We start from the raw sequence: 17,564 nt of genomic DNA, 5'->3' as shown, positions 1-17,564 counted from the left end.
CTAAAATTAAAATGCCAACTGAATGGCATTCCTGCTGTACTGTCATCACTGAGACCTTCCATCAGTGGGATCAGATGAGGGGTGAATTTCAGAAAAATGACACGGGGGGTATTAGTTCCAAGGCCTTATCACCCTATAATCAGAATTTTCTCAGATCCCCACAAATAATAAATGTGGTGTTTTGGGACATCTATTTGAAAACAAATCCTATCAATCTCTGCTTTTCTCTTTTGACAACTTCTATACTGAACCAGCAAACTCCAGCAATTCAAGGCTCTGGAAACTTTGCCATAAATGGCAGATCTCTCAAACTCGTGGACAGGCTGAAGGCTTTTAGGCCAGAGCACCAAAATAATGCAACCTTTCAGTTCAGTTTAGATTATTGTCACGTGTACCGAGGGACAGTGAAAAGCCTTTGCTGCGCGCTATCCAGTCAGCAGAGAGACAACACATGATTACAATCGAGCCATTTACAGTGTGTAGATACATGATAAGGGAATGACATTTAGTGCAAGGTAAAGCCAGCAAAGTCCGATCAAGGATAGTCCGAAGGTCACCAATGAGGTAGATAGTAGATCAACACTGCTCTCTGGTTGTGGTAGGATGATTCAGTTGCCTGATAACAGCTGGGAAGAAACTGTCCCTGAATCTGGAGGTGTGTGTTGACACACTTTGGTACCTTTTGCCTGATGGGAGAAGAGGGAGTGGCCAGGGTGCGACTCGTCCTTGATTATGCTGCTGGCCTTGCCGAGGCAGCGTGAGGTATAAATGGAGTCAACGGGGGGGGGAAGTTGGTTTGTGTGTTGGTCTGGGCTGTGTCCACGACTCTCTGCAATTTCTTGCAGTATTGGATGGAGCTGTTCCAAACCAGGATGGGATGCATCCTGATAAAATGCTTTCCATGGTGCATCTGTAGCAGCAAGCAACCTTCCCTCTCTACTCACGCACATTGGGGAGGCTGTGTCAGTGCCAAGTGAAGGCTGGGGCTGGGAACCTCTCGATCTCAGTTGCTGGAAACAAACTGCACCAATTCTGTCAGCAAAAACACGAGTAATATTAAAAGGCACTGTGTTTTCTGGGAAAGCAAATGTGTACATTTTAAATAAGCAGTTGTTTTGTTGTCTTAAAAAAAATCAATATTTATAGCATCACTAGGACGGGATGGTAGGTGCACAACATTTACATGACAACGCAGCTGCAATTAAGGTTAGAGATAAGGTGGCAAATTTCCATTATCTAGCAACATTATGTCCCCAGACCCACAAAAGAAAAAGCACAGGAACAAGCCATTTGGTTCAAACAGTCCTCCCCAGCATCAGGGTTTCACACAAGCCTTTGCCAAACTCTCCTGAGACAAGTCAGCATTGTCTTCTCTTCCCTTCTCTGTCAATCTGCTTTTAAATGTACTTACACAATTAATTTTAACCACTTTGTGCACAAGTGTGGCCATAGTCTAACCATTCTCCACAGAAATAAGTTTCTTCTGAATGCCCTATTGGATCTATTGTTGACTGTTTTGTGTTGATGACCTCAATTTCATGGGGTCTTTCCCGACAAATAGAAATATTCCTTTACGTTTAACTTTTCAAAACTTATGTTTTAAAGATCTCCATTCAGTGAGCCTTAGCCTTCTTTCTCCAAGAGAAAAAAAATACACTGTTCACCCTTCTTTTAATATAGTGTCACCTTTGTGATCTCCTCGGCACCCATTCAAATGACTTGATATTCTTACAATATGGGAAACAGAACTGCATGCAGTATTTCAAATGTGGTCCAAACATGATTCATGGTAGGTGAGCAAAGCTTTGCCAGGGGTTACGGGGAGAAGGCATGAGAATGGGGTTAAGAGGGAGAGAGCCATGATTGAAGGGCAGAGTAGACTACATGGACCGAATAGCCTAATTCTGCTCCTACACCTATGACCTTTGCTGATGTTCTACCTTATCCTTCTGGAAAACAATCCAAGTGCGTGGATTTTAATTTGATGGCCTTGGCATAACTTGTTAATGTTGGGTGCATTTGTACGCAATCTCTCCGACTACAAATGCTGGATGCCGATAGTTCTTGCACTACGCACCCTCCCCATTCCTGTCAAAATTGTTTTACCTCACCTTTTTTCACTTCCGTTGCCAATCATTTAACATTCTACAAGCTCATTCATGTCTTGTTAAAAAAAAATGTTTCCTGTCCCCTTACATTGCAATATGGCTCTCCCCCAATCCACATCTACTGCAAATTTAGATGTGTTCTTGATTGCAGAGACTAAATCTTCAATGTAAATTGTGAGCAGCAGCAGCAGACCTCAGCACCGATGCTTGTGGATCAGCAGTATGCACCATCTTCCTCTGCAAATACCGACCATAACTCCCACTTTAGTCTGCTTGTCCTGCAGCCAGTAATCTCTTGCACAACACATCCACTGAATCCACATTCCCTAACTTTATTTATTAGTTAACCGTATCAAGGCTCTTTCGAAAACCTGAGTAAAGTTACAGTGTCCTCCATAATGTTTGGGACAAAGACCCTTCGTTTATTTACTTGCCTCTGTACTCCACAATTTAAGATTTGTAATAGGAAAAAAAATCACATGTGCACATTGTCAGATTTCATTAAAGGCCATTTTTATACATTTTGGTTTCACCATATAGAAATTACAGCTGTGTTTATACATAGACCCCCCCATTTCAGGGCACCATAATGTTTGGGCCACATGGCGTCACAGGTGTTTGTAATTGCTCAGGTGTGTTTAATTGCCTCCTTAATCAATCAATCAATCAATCAATCAATCAATCAATCAATCAATCACTTATATTTGTACAGCACATTTAAAAATAACTCGCGTTGACCAAAGTGCTGTACATCAGTTCAGGTACTAATGTGCTACATACAATGGTACACAGGCCTAACAAGACATACTGCATAGACTGTTTACAGCACCCCCTCAGAGGGACTCAAAAAACACTAGGGAGTAGAAATAGGTTTTGAGCCTCGATGGTGGGGGCAGTTCTGATGAGGAGAGGGTTGCTATTCCACAGTCTAGGTGCTGCAACCGCAAAAGCGCGGTCACCCCTGAGCTTAAACCTAGACCGTATAAAATGTATAAAAATTGGGGATAGTCAGTAGGCCGACCTGAGGAACCTGGAGGTAGAATGGCGGGTTAGATGATTTTTGCTTTAGGGGGGGTGCAAGCCCGTTAAAGGCTTTGTAAACGAATAAGAGGAGCTTATTAATGCAGGTATAAAATAGCTTATTAATGCAGGTGTAAGAGATCTCTCAGCACCTAGTCTTTCCTCCAGTCTTTCCATCACCTTGGGAAACTTGTATTGCTGTTTATCAACATGAGCACCAAAGTTGTGCCAATGAAAGTCAAAGAAGCCATTATGAGACTGAGAAACAAGAATAAAACTGTTAGAGACGTCAGCCAAAACTTAGGCTTACCAAAATCAAGTTTTGAAACATCATTAAGAAGAAAGAGAGCACTGGTGAGCTTACTAATTGCAAAGGGACTGGCAGGCCAAGGAAGACAGCAAGACAATAGTCCCAAACATACTGCTGAACCAACAAAGGAGTTTTTCAAAGTTAAAAAATGGTCAATTCTTGAGTGGCCAAGTCAATTACCCGATCTGAACCCAATTGAGCATGCCTTTTATATGCTGAAGAGAAAGCTGAAGAAGACTAGCCCCCAAAAACAAGCATCAGCTAAAGATGACAGAGCATCACCAGAGAAGACACCCAGCAACTGGTGATGTCCATAAATCGCAGACTTCAAGCAGTCATTGCATGCAAAGGATATGCAACAAAATATTAAACATGACTACTTTCATTTACATGACATTGCTGTGTCTCAAACATTACGGTGCCCTGAAATGGGGGGGGGGACTATGTATAAATACTTCTACATGGTGAAACCAAAATGTATAAAAATGGCCTTTATTAAAATCTGACAATGTGCACTTTAATCACATGTGATTGTTTTTCTAGTACAAATCTCAAATTGTGGAGTCCAGAGGCAGGTAAATAAATGATGGGTCTATGCCCCAAACATTATGGAGGACACTGTACATCTACTATATTGTTGTCTTATGAATGATTGAATGCTGGCACAGGTTACCTGACCAGAAAGTTTTCCAGCAGTCATTGAGCATAAAACAAACTGCATCCCTTCCAACTATTGTATATTCAAGGCTCGTTTGCATGGCCTCATGGTGTCAGTGTGAATCAAATTACACTCTAGCTTTCCAATTAAAGTCTGTGTATTCAAAACAGAATCTCTCCACCTTCCAACTGTGGGTGACATGTGAATGTTACTTGTAAAAGTATCTCATCTGTTACTCTAAATGGAGCACAGCAGATTTTAAGTTTTTTAACAACCAACTGAATTACGTTTCCAACTTTCTACCTATCTTGGTTCTTGGTTGGTTACTTGGTCCTCCAAAATATTCCAACTGGAATTTAAACTGGTATCATCTATACTTTTCAGTCTCATCTATGGTATTTCAGTATCATCTATACTTCCAGTCTTGCACAACAAGCGGGTCAAGGTGGCGCAGTGGTAGAGTTGCTGCCTCACAGTGCCAGAGACCCGGGTTCGATCCCGACTACGGGTGTTGTCTGTACGGAGTTTGTACGTTCTTCCCATGACCTGCGTGGGTTTCTCCACACGATCTCCCGTTTCCTCCCACACTCCAAAGACGAACAGCTTAGGAGTTTAATTGGCTAGGTGTAAGTGTAAATTGTCCCGTGTGTGTGTGTGTGTGTGTTGACTAGGGTTAATGTGTGGAGATTGCTGGTTGGCGCAGACACAGTGGGCCGAAGGGCCTGTTTCCATACTGTATCTCTAAACTAAACTAAACTCAGCCACAACTGGAGTAATTATAAGAAATGCTTTGGTTGCCTTGGTACAGGTTATGCAAGCCCAGATTCCCTTGCATCTACCCTTCCAAAACAGCAAGTTCCTTATGAATTCATCTGATCACATTTTGCATCAATTCAATCATACCTGTGGACAATCCCCCATTCTGTTTGGCTCCTGACCCTGCTGTCACATTCGATCGAGGATAACTTTGCAAGTCAAGACTGCTGCTCCACCTTGCACTTCGCGATTCCTCAGCTGGAGGTGAAACCAGTGATTTATAAAAATACAACAAATACAACTGGCTTCTTCAAAAGGAGTAACGTCAACATTTGGGAAAGGTATGATTGAGCAACAAGAACATAATGACACCTAAAGGTCACAGAGTGCTGGAGTAACTCTGCGGGGCAGGCAGCATCTCTGGAGGACATGGACAGGTGACATTTCGGGTCGGGACCATGTTCTCCAGTGATGCTGCCTGACCCGCAGAGTTACTCCTCAACTTTGTGTCCTCTTTTGTAAACCAGCATCTGCAGTTCCTTGTTTCTGCATAATTACACCTATCGTGATTGGAGGCGAGCCATTTAATGCAATGAATGAACAGTCTATATTCCATTACCTGACAAAACACACAAATGTGTTTACAATGGCTCAAATACTGTGCATGTACAGTGCTCTTTTAGTTTACTGTTGATTGTTGAAAGTTCACTTTGTCAACTCGAACATAATCCCACAGGTGGCTGTTGCAATTAAAATAATTATTGAAAAATGATTGTCAAGATGCAAACCACAACAAAATGGCTTCCAAAGAAGTCATAAATCACATGATTGCAGACTTGTTTCCCTGCAGCACATAATTTGCAAGTAATACTTCAAAAACAAATCATTCTGGTAAATTGATTAATCTTATCCAAATAGCAATAGTAACACACACACATGCACAAACTGATATTTACATTTTAAGTGCAGATGCTATAATAAATGCACATCTTGCTATGAAGTTATTTGATTTAAGTTATAATATTTGTACTTGCTGTGTACATTAGCTTTGCTCAGTTTAAATAAGTCGGCAATTCAAATGAATTGTAATTAATGGGCAGTTTAGATAAACTAAGGCTACCGTTTATATCTGAAAACTATTTTCTGACTACAAGTAGCATGACCAATATATTCTTCGTGGATAAATATTACACTGTAATTATAAGTCACATCTTCCCATCCACACATCACCTCTAAACTCGCGTATCAGTATTGGCTTCCAGACTTGCAGTGGCTGATTTTAAATCTCAGCCTTGATTTCAAATCCCTCTTTTACCAAGAAGCATTCTGCCGTTGCAGCATTCAGTAAGATCACGGCTGATCGGATCCTGGTCTTCACACCTCTCCCAAGTGGTCCCCATACATGGATGTGCCGCTAATGTCAATAACGTCTCTCAAAATCCTCTGCAAATTCCAAATCAACATAACCAATTCGGGTCTCTGATCATCACTGATTTTAATTACTCAACCAATGGTAACTGTGTCTTCAACGACACAATCTTGGTTCTTGGTTCTCCAAAATATTCCAAATGGAATTTAAACTGGAGGTGGTACCTCATGGTGGCACCCCATCTCCCCCCCTTCCCCACACCTCTCTCCCCCTCCCCTCTCTCCTCCCCTCCCCCACTCCTCTCCCTCTCCCACTCCTCCTCTCTCCTCCCCCTCTCCCCACTCCTCTCTCCTCCCCCTCTCCTCACTCCTCTCTCCTCCCCAATCTCCTCACCCCTCTCCCTCTCCTCCTCCTCCCACCCCCATCCCTCTCTCCCCATCCCCTTCCCTCTCTACCCCACCCCCTTCCCTCTCTCCCTCCGCCCCCTTCCCCCTACCCCTCTGTCCCTCTTCCACCTCTCCCCCTCCCTCCCCACTCTTCCACTTCTCCCTCCCACTTAACCCACCCCTCTCCCTCCCCCACCCCTTTCTCTCCCCCCCCCTTCCCTCTCATCTCACCCCCCACCCCTTCCCCTACCCTCTGTCCCTCTTCCACCACTCCCCCTACCCCTCCCTACCCCTCCCTCCCTACCCACTCTTCCACTTCTCTTCCCCCCCCCCCCTCCCCACTCTCCCTCCCCCCTCTCTCCCCCCCCCCCCCCCCCCCCCTCCACACTCTTCCCCTTCCCTCCCCTACCCCATCTCCCTCCCCCCCCCCCCTCTCCTCCCCCCTTGCAATCAACCCAGACCTAGTATTTCCTTTCAGATTTTCTCCAAATCTTTACCCTCTTCACTGTTTTAATAATAATAGCATTTATCGGGAACCTTTGATGTATCAAACATCCAAACATCCTAAGCCCCAACAAAAAAAACCCATATTAAGATGAATTATTTGACAAATAAGTAGCTCTTAAAGCAGTGACTCAGAGAGAAGATGTGTCAAGATATTTCAGGAGGGACTTTCAGAGTGTATGACTTTGGTAATTGAATATACAGCCATGAATTCTTTGAGCAATTAAACTTAGGGATTGCTGAGCAGCCGGAACTAGTGGAACCCAAATAATTCAAAGATGTTTCCAAGGCTGGAAGAGGCAGGGAGTGATGACAACATATAGAGATTTGAAAGGCAGTTTCAAAATTCCCACTTCCAAGTTGTTGCTTCAATGGGAATCACATTTTGAGATTCCAGTACAGGAAAGAATTTGATGCAAGTTAAATAATGGGTTTACAGAGAGTATAAAAAGGGATATCAGTCCCAAACCAAATTGGAATCACCAAGTCTAGAGGTAATACATGTGTGACTGAATGTTTCAGCAGGAATGTAATGAGATCATGAAGACAATGAGCTTTCTGCAGGTGGTTCAGATCCCTGGGGTCAAATATGACACTGAGAATGCAAGAATCTATGTATCCGAAGGAAATGCAGATGCTGGTTTATACCAAAGATAGATACCAGATGCTGGAGTAACTCAGCGGGTCAGGCAGCATCTATGGAGAAAAAGAATAGGTGATGTTTCAGGTCAAAACCCCTTTTCAGATGGATGAAGGGTTCAATTTTCAGAAGTTTCAATTTTACCATGATTAGTTTCTGTTCACCCACTGAATGTTAGAGGAACATTCTAAAAGTGTTGGGACAATGGAGACATTGAGAAAGAGAGAGAGACACACACACACAGTTGCAGCAGGAAACAAAGTGTTTAAGAAGGAACTGCAGATGCTGGAAAATCGAAGGTAGACAAAAGTGCTGGAGAAACTCAGCGGGTGCAGCAGCATCTATGGAGCGAGGGGATAGGAATATTTCAGGCCCTTGGGTTTCGGCCCGAAATGTTGCCTATTTCCTTCGCTCCATAGATGCTGCTGCACCCGCTGAGTTTCTCCAGCACTTTTGTCTACCTGCAGCAGGAAACATTTGAGAGAAGGCAGAGAATAGATTTGGCTCCAAATGGAAGGCAAGAGAGTTATCCTACAAGTGGTTCCACCCACACAGGCGACAGTGGTAAAGTATACACAAGAAGATGCATCAAAATAGACAAAGATGTGTTGACCTTCGATTTAAACCAGCATCTGCAGTTCTTTCCCACACAAGATGCGTCAAAAGTTACATTTGGTCAACAAATCATAAATGCATACAATGTCATCAGTGACTTTAATGACAGCCAGCTCAATACAATGATAGGGTTAGGAACAAGGGCTCCTTGGTACAAATCTAAGAAGCTTTGGTGGAAGAAAAAGAATGATGGAGATACTTCCTGAGAAGATTACGGAGAGTTGGTTTGTCAAGGAGGACTCCCTCTAACTTCTACAGGTGCACAGTAGAGAGCATGCTGACTGGTTGCATCGTGGCTTGGTAGGGCAACTTGAGGGCCCTGGAGACAAAAATACTACAAAAAGTAATAAACATTGCCCAGTCCATCATCGGCTCTGACCTTCCTTCCATCGAGGGGATCTATCGCAGTCGCTGCCTCATAAAGGCTGGAAGTATCATCAAAGACCACACCATCGTGGCTTCATTCGGCAACTTCAGGTAGAAGGCCCAGGAGCCTGAAAAGACTACTACAACCAGTTCAGGATAAACACTGCCCAGTCCATCTATCGGCTCTGATTATTAATAACAATTTCTGTTATTTCCATCGATTTTATTTATTCATGGGATCTATCGACCCGTTGGGTCTGTCCCCCAACGCAGCTGCCTACCCGTAGCTGTTCTCTACCCGCAGCCCCCTCGGGGAAGTATCATCGAACTGAAGACCTTGACAGGCCAGTCTCTTGAGGTTGAAATGCCACAGCAGCCTCATGGTCTGGCCAGCAGGAGGCGACCTTCAGGGGGGGGGGGGGGGGGGGGGGGGGGGGGGGGTACAGGAGCCTGTACTTAAAGGCGACGAAATGTAATGAGGAGCGGATACTTAGAAAGAAAAGCTAAATCTCCACCGAAATGGAAAAGGCCTGGGAGATTGAGCATCTGGATTCGGCGTGGCAGTGAATCAAAGGAAGAAAGTAAAAGGATCCATTCCGATTGGACACCTGCGAGCATCGGCCATTCCGATTGGACATCTGCGAGCATCGGCCGTTCCGATTGGACATCTGCGAGTATTGGGCACGAATCAAAAGGCAGAAAGGCAGCCAGTCGTCAGGCACAGAGTTTTATAGATATATAGAAGATAGATAGATAGATGGACACATTGATCTGTTTTGTAGTAAATGCCTACTATGTTCTGCGTGCTGAAGCAAAGCAAGAATTTCATTGTCCTATCAGGGACACATGACAATAAACTCACTTGAACTTGAACTTGGTCGTTGTGAAGGACAGAAAACATAAATAACCTCGTCCAACACGGGAAGGTGGGTGGAGAACAGCTCAATGGAAGTAAGGTTGGTTGAGTAAGCTCGGTATAGGGAAAACAAAATGTCTTCCAAGAGATCATCAAAGGAGGAAAGGGAAACCAGTGAGAGAAGAGCATATTGACTGGCTGTCACGTGGCATACTGTAGTTCAGCAACTTGAATGCTCAGGAACAAAGGAGATTACAAAAAGTGATGAACATTGCCCAGTCTATCCTGGGTACAGACCTCCCCACCAAAGAAGGGATCTATAGGAGGCGCTGCCTCAAAATTGCAGCTAGTATAATCAAAGACCCACAACACCTTGACCATGCACTCATTTCACTCCTACCATTTGAGAAGAAGGTATAAGGGTCTGAAATCAGTGACTACAAGAATAGCTTCTTCCCAACAACCATCAGACTCTTGAACACTACACAACACTAACCCTCAACTGTGATCTATGGACTGTTTGGGGCACAAAGGTGAAAAGTGAAAGGCCTGGATAGAGTGGATGTGGAGAGGATGCTTCCACATGTGGGAGAGTCTCGGACCTGAGGGAATAGCCTCAGAATTAAAAGGCGTATCTTTAGAAAGGAGATGAGGAGGAATTTATTTAGTCAGTGGGTGGTGAATCTGTGGAATTCATTGCCACAGGAGGCCTTCAATGGATATTTGTAAATGCAGAGATTGACAGATTCTTGATTAATATGGGTGTCAGGAGTTATGGCTAGAAGGCAGGAGAATGGGGTTGAGTAGGAAAGCGAGATCAGCCATGATTGAATGGCGGATTAAACTTAATGGGCCAAATAAATAATTCTGTTCCTAGAACTTACCAACTTTTAGGACTCTGGGTTTCTTTTTTGCACTATTATTGGAGATATTAATTTCATGAATGTTGTTCATTATATATTATCTATTTGTATTGTGTTTGCAGGCCTGTAATGCTGCTGCAAGTAAGAATTTAATCGTTCCATTGTCGATACACATGGCAATGAAACGCTCTTGACTTGACTGTTGAGTTCAGAGCTGCTGCTGCTGCAGGGAACATCAAATGTTTGGTCTGGTGTGTAGGGAAAAGAAGAGGAAGAGAAGTAGCAGAGGCAAACAGACGGAGAAAGACAACCATGAAAAACATCACGTCATTATTACAAGCAACCACAAAGGAGACACTGGTGAGGTCAGTTTGAAATGGAGAAATAATTTTGCAGGCCAATTCCCTGGATGTATTCAAGAGAGAGCTAATTTAGCTCTTAGGGCTAACTGAATCAAGGGATATGGGGAAAAAAACAGAGAAAAACAAAACTGATTTTGATGATCAGTCATGATCATATTGAATGGCGGTGCTAGCCTCGAAGGGCTGAATGGCCTTTTCCTGCATCTATTTTCTATGTTGAAAAACTCAACCCAGAAAAGGCATTTTATCATCTGCATTAATATCTATTCATTTAGCTTGGTGTCAAATTTGCTTTATATAATAACCAGTTCAGCAGCAAAACACTTTTATTGATTAGGTGAAGCTTGACTAACGTTATAATGAGGCAAGTGAATTAAAGTCACTACCCCTTGGAAGGAGCAATAAAAGTGGTGCTGTTCCAGGCATACATTGGCCCTATCCCCGAACTCTAGCTTTGTTACATTGATGACTGCATTGGTGCTACCTCATGCACCCATGCAGAACTCATGGACTTCATTAACTTCACCGATGTCCATCATGTACTCAAATTTACTTGGACCATCTCCGACACCTTCCCTCCCCTTTCTTGATCTCACAGTCTCCATCACTGGAAATAGACTATCGACTGATGTCTATTACAAACCTACTGGCTCCCACAACTATCTCGACTACGCTTCTTCCCACCCTGCTTCCTGCAAAGACTCTATCCCCTACTCCCAATTCCTCCGTCTATGCCGCATCTGCACCCAAGATGAGGTGTTCCATAGGGGAACATCAGAGAGGCCCTCATTCTTTAGGGAACGGGGGTTCCCCTCTCCCAGCATAGATGAGGCCCTCACTCGTGTACCCTCAGTACCCCGCAGCTCCGCCCTTGCTCCCCCTCCCCCTAGTCCTTGCCTTCCACCCCATCAGCCGTCGCATATAACACATAATCCTCCAAATTTTCCGCCACCTCCAACGGAATCCCACCACGAGCCACATTTTCCCATTTCCACACCTTTCCGCCTTCTGCAGAGACCGTTCCCTCCGCAACTCCCTGGTTAACTCATCCCTTCCCACCCAAACCACTCCTTCCCCCGGTATCTTCCCCTGCAACCTGCAGAAGGTGCAACACCTGTCCCTATAACTCCTCCCTCGACTCTGTCCAGCTACCCCTACAATCCTTTCAGGTTAGGCAGCGGTTCACTTGCACCTCCTCCAACCTCATCTACTGTATCCGTTGTTCAAGATGTGGACTCTTATACATTGGCGAGATCAAACGCACACCAGGCGATCGTTTTGCGGAACACCTTCGCTCAGCCCGCCTGAACCAACCTGATCTCCCAGTTGCTGGACACTTCAATTCTCCTTCCCATTGCGACACTGACCTTTCTGTCCTCGGTCTCCTACATTGTCAGAGTGAGGCTAAATGCAAATTGGAGGAACAGCATCTTATATTTGGGCAACTTACAGCCCAGTGTTACGAATATTGATTTCCCTCACTTCAGGTAGCTCCGGCGTTCCCTCTCTCTCTATCCCTCCACCACCCAAGTCGCAGCAGCTTCTCAGTTTCACCCTACAGTACAATGGCCTGTTTCCTTTATCATCGTTACTTGTTTGCATATCTTTCATTCATTGTTCTTTATCTCTCTACATCACCGTCTATATCTCTCATTTCCCTTATCCCTAACCAGTCTGAAGAAGGGTCTCGACCCGAAACGTCACCCATTCCTTCCCTCCAGAGATGGTGCCCGGCTTGCCGAGTTGCTCCAGCTTTTTGTGTCTATCTTCGTGCTATAAGATAATTTGTGTTGCCTTCGCTATAGCTCCATTAATTGGGTCGGGGTGAGGTGGAGTGGGTGACCGATGGAAAGCAGCCGTGACGTGTGTGACATGGGATGAATTTTAAATACGTTACTTTATATGTAAAACAGCCTTTGGCATCCATACAGTTCACCACAATGTCTTTGTAAATTATCCGAGGTTTTACCAGAGGCATGTAAGAAATACAATGGGTTGAGAAAGGTTCAAGCGGGAAATGAGAACATGGCAAGAACAAGTTGTCCTTAAGTTACTGAGAAGTGTTAGCCTGCTGGCTCCAGCATCAAACAGGTAATAAAAAATGCAATGAATTAAGACGTAACATTTTCTTGAGTTTAAGGAAACAATTAGAAAAAAGGTGAAATCAAATTGCACTAATGTCATTAGGAAACTCAACCTCTAATTACGATCACATTCCCTTCCTAAAGTGTAGTTATTATATCAATTTACCCTCGCTATTTACAGCTTCTCCACAATAAGAGAACGGGCTAGCAATTCTCAGCAGGGCTTTCTCACCCTAATGACTGCCAATGCTACATTTGCTCATTGCAATAGAAGCAACTATTTGTCAGAAAGGGTTAATTGATTTGGAATGTTAACTGCAGTGCTCAAGTGACATTGAGCTGGCACTGGAGAAACGGCCACATTTGGAAGAATCAAAATCACCAGAGTACCACTTAGAATTAGCTTGTGTTGCACATTAAATTATATGATGTGCCTTAAACTAGATCAAGCTGTGCAAAATTGTATTCTGTTAAATTACATTTTTAAGCAGTAAATGAACGCTGTATTATATTGCACTAAATTACATTTTATTGAAGACTGTTACATTATGCCAAGTTAATTTGTACTAAATTCTAACAGATTACGTTGCTTTTTATATTAGAATGCATGAGATTAGGTTCGGCAAGTTTTAGAATGTTGTCTAAAATCATTTTATATTGTTTGGATGATAATATCTGTCATAATTGATTAAGCGGTAAAATTATAATTTTTGTTACAGTGCATGATGTATTCAAATAAATTAGCCCCAGTGTGTGGTTGCTGTGTGCAACAATGCACTGTGTTTGTGCTTCATTAAATGTGTGTGTGTGTGTACGTTGTGCTGTTCTATGTTTACGTTCCTCAGAGAACATCTTAAATATTGTGATATTAATCCTGACCGTGTTTTGATCATTGCTGCATCATTCCAAAACTATATGACTCTGCTGTACATTAATTGGATAACTCCATTGCCACATCCAAGACACTGTGCATTTTTGTTACACTGCTTGCCATTGTGAAGTAAATTACTCTCAGCGACCAGTTGCTCTACGCAACAATGCAGTGTGTCTGTGCTTCACTAAATTTGTGTGTGCGTGCTGTTCTGTGTGTATATAAAACATAGTGAACATCTTGCATATTCATATTGTGGCATTAAAACAGACTGGGTTTATTTTGGTAATTCCCAATTCACTCTGAAATATATAACTTTCCTGAACGTCGATTAACTCCGTTGCCTCATCAAAGATCCCATTTGGGTCTGCAATTTTTGTTACACTGCAAAGTAAATCAGTCCCAGTGGACAGTTGCTCTGTACAACAATGAACTGTGTTTGTGCTTCACTGAATCTGTGTGTGCCGTTACACATTTATGTTCCACATCTTAAATTCTCTGATCATTCTAAAACTAGATTACTCTTCTGCACATTGATTGCCACATCAAAACACTGTTCGGCAGCACTGTATTTTTGTGACACTGCATGGTATATTAAAGAACATTAATCCCAGGGTGCAGTCGCTCTGCATACCAGCACACTGTGTGTGTGTGTGTGTGTGTGTGTGTGTGTGTGTGTGTGTGTGTGTGTGTGTGTGTGTGTGTGTGTGTGTGTGTGTGTGTGTGATACACCAGAAGGTAATCTGTTAGAATTTAGTTAAAAAAAAAATCAGTGGACAGTTGTGCGTTTATGTTACGTACAGAGAACATGTTGCATAGTATGGCATGACTAACCAGGCCGTGTGTTGGTAATTCTCAGCTCGTTCATTACTCTGCTGCAAATTAATTCACGCCACTGTCCTGTTTGGCTGCGTAGCATGATATATTAAAGTGAATTAATTCCAGCATACAATTGGTCTGCACACTAACGCACTGTGTTTGTGCTTCACTAAAAATCAGTGTGCATTGTTCCACATAGCCAACATGTTGCACATTATAGCACTAAACCAGATTGAATGATAACAATTTTTGGATCATTCCCAAATATCTTACTTTGCTACACATTAATTAAATTAAAGGGCCTGTCCCACTTGGTGATTTTTTCGGCGACTGCCGGCATCATTGACTGACGTGTCAGGTCACCGAAAAATTTGTGGCGTGATGCAGCGTGATGTCGTATGACAAGCAGTGTTTTTTCAAGTGTCGCAACATTTCTTTTGTCGCCGATTGGTTTTTGAAATGTTCAAAATCTTCCGGCGACACTGATATGATGCCGGCAGTGGCCGAAATAAAATCGCCAAGTGGGACAGGCCCTTTACTCCATTGCCACATGCAGGACCCTGTTTGGCTGCACTGTATTTTTGGTTACACTGCACGATATATTATGGTAAGTTAGTCCCAGAGTAGTTTCACTGCACAACAATGCACTTTGTGTTTGTGTTTCACTAAATGTTTTTGTGTGCTGGTCCACATTTACACCCCTCACAGAGAACATATTGCACATTGTAATATTAGACCAGATAGTGTTTTAGTCATTATCATCAAATCATTCTCAAACTCTACGACTCTGCTGCAGAAGTGCCACATCCAACACCTTGTTTGTCACATTGCATGATATATTAAAGTAAATCCCAGCATTCAGTTGCTTGGTACAATGCTTCCCTAAATTTGTGTTTGTGCCCAACGTAACCTAATACATTCTAATTTAAAAAGTATCAGAACATAATCTGTTAGAATTCAATAAAACTTCAGTGTGATGTTGTGGGTTTATGTTCCACATAGAAAACACGTTGCATAGTATATGGCAATAAACCAGGCTGTGTTTTATTCATTCTCGGCTCATTCATCACTCTGCCACACGTTAATCTACTGCCCTGCATTTTTTAAACACTGCATTATATATTAAAGTAAATTAGTCCCAGAGTAGTTGCTCTGCACAACAATGCACTATGTTTATCCTTCACATGTGTGCTTCTGCGTGCACATGCCACAGAGACAAGATGTTGCACACACTGTGGCATTAAACCAGATTGTAATCTTGTTATAATTCAGTACAAATTCAGTGTGCTGTTCTGCAATTATGTTGCACGTAGAAAACACATTGCATGGTGTGGCATTACAGCAGACTGTGTTTTGGTAATTCTCGGTTCATTCATTACCCTTGTTGCACGTTCATTAACTCTACTGCCCTGTTTGGCTGCACTGTATTTTTGTAACACTGCATGAAGGAAATTATTCCCAGTTGCTCTGCTCACCAATGCACTGCGTTTGTGCTTCACAAAATATGTGTGTGTGTGTGAGTGCTGTTTGCGTGTATATGCCACAGAGACAAGATATTGCATGTTGTGACATTAAACCAGTTAGTGATCTTGTTATAATTCAGTACTAATTCGCTGTGCAGTCTGCATTTACGTTGCACAATGAGAACATGTTGCATGGTGTAACATTACATCACAGAAACATAGAGAATAAGTGCAGTAGGCCATTCGGCCCTTCAATATGATCATGGCTGGATCATCCAAAATCAATACCCCGTTCCTGCTTCCCCCATAATCCCTAGATTCCCTTAGCCCTGAGAGCTAACTCTAACCCTCTCTTGAAGAGTGTGTTTAAGTAATTCTCGGCTCATTCATTTACTCTTGCTGCACGTTAATTAACAATGCAATATCAAAAAGACATAATTTTGCACAGGATCTTGCACCACCACCCCCACCTTGCGTGCTTGCAATCAGTGGAGATCCCAGTCATGCTATGCTATGCGCATGAGTGGAGTCAGACGGCCGGGGCCGCTCTCATGTGAAATCTCCCTCCCTCCTCCCACCCTCCCTGTCTGTGTCTGTGTGTGTCTGTGTCTCCCCCGCATCAGGGCAGGGGGAGAGGGTAGGGGCTGGTGGTGCTGAGGAGGGGGTGAGGGAGGGGTAAAGTTTGCGCCAGGGGGCTCTGTGAATTGGGCAGGAGATGTGAACTGGAATATCCAAGGGGATTTGGGATGACCTACCAGGCCACGCTCAGCCGCCAACTTTACCCACTGTCCGCCATCGCCATCGCCCGCGGGCAGGGCCGGCGGCCCGAGAGAGAGGAAAAGACTCCTCAAATCCGGTTGAATTCATGGTAAAATCAGCGGCGCGTACCTTTTTTGCGACGAAATCAGACGGATATCAATTCAGCTGAATTCTCCTGCTCTCCGGGCCAGACAATGAAATCAGCCGCGGCCAATCGCACACCGCGCTCATGATCGTGACGCGGGCGGGCAGTGCGCAGGCGCGCCGGCTGGCCATCGCCCGGCGTCACCATGGCAACGCTGTGTGGGCCTGCTGGGCGGCCTGCAGCCTGACCTGACCAAGGGTGGGCACACAGAGCTGGAGTAACTCAGCGGGCCAGGCAGGCAGCGTCAGAGAGAGGAAGAGATCCAGCCACAGATGAACACACTTCTCTGCATCTGCACAATGCTGTTTGCCTTGCGCTGCTTTGTGCGTGGTGGTGGAAACAGGGCCCGCGTCGTGAACGCTCTTTCCTTGACCCCACTGCACAGTCAAGTTTAGCTTCGTTTTTTTTTCCAGAGTGCCCGCCGGCCCAACCGAGCCCGCGCCGACCAGCCAGTGATCATCCGTACACACGCACTATCGTACCGACACACACCAGGGGACAATTTACAGAAGCCGATTAACCTACAAACCTGCATGTCTTTGGAGTGTGGGAGGAAACCGCAGCACCCGGAGAAAACCCAGGCGGTCACGGGGTGAACGTGCAAACTCCG

At 44.0% G+C, this 17,564-nt stretch overlaps 1 protein-coding gene across 12 annotated transcripts in view; it reads right to left on the bottom strand.

Moving 5' to 3' along the window:
* The window catches only part of hdx (highly divergent homeobox), an 86,964-nt gene extending 69,897 nt beyond the window's left edge, over positions 1–17,067 (bottom strand). For 4 of the 12 annotated variants that reach the window (XM_055643484.1, XM_055643482.1, XM_055643486.1 and 1 more), the window contains exons 1-2: positions 16,939–17,063; positions 5,000–5,110 (exon numbers count right to left, since the gene is read on the bottom strand). In XM_055643484.1, the coding sequence (XP_055499459.1) occupies positions 5,000–5,017 (18 nt within the window). In that variant the 5' untranslated portion in view covers positions 5,018–5,110; positions 16,939–17,063. Of the gene's footprint in view, positions 1–4,999; positions 5,111–16,805; positions 16,824–16,938 lie in introns of those variants that run through there. The other 8 variants (XM_055643487.1, XM_055643476.1, XM_055643478.1 and 5 more) reach the window with 8 other exon arrangements.
* Positions 17,068–17,564: the final 497 nt, after the last annotated feature.

This window comes from Leucoraja erinacea, chromosome 12, assembly GCF_028641065.1.
Source record: "Leucoraja erinacea ecotype New England chromosome 12, Leri_hhj_1, whole genome shotgun sequence".
Lineage (NCBI taxonomy): Eukaryota > Metazoa > Chordata > Chondrichthyes > Rajiformes > Rajidae > Leucoraja > Leucoraja erinaceus.
Note: the sequence above shows the minus strand (reverse complement) of the source record. Positions and strands in the feature narration are given on the sequence as shown.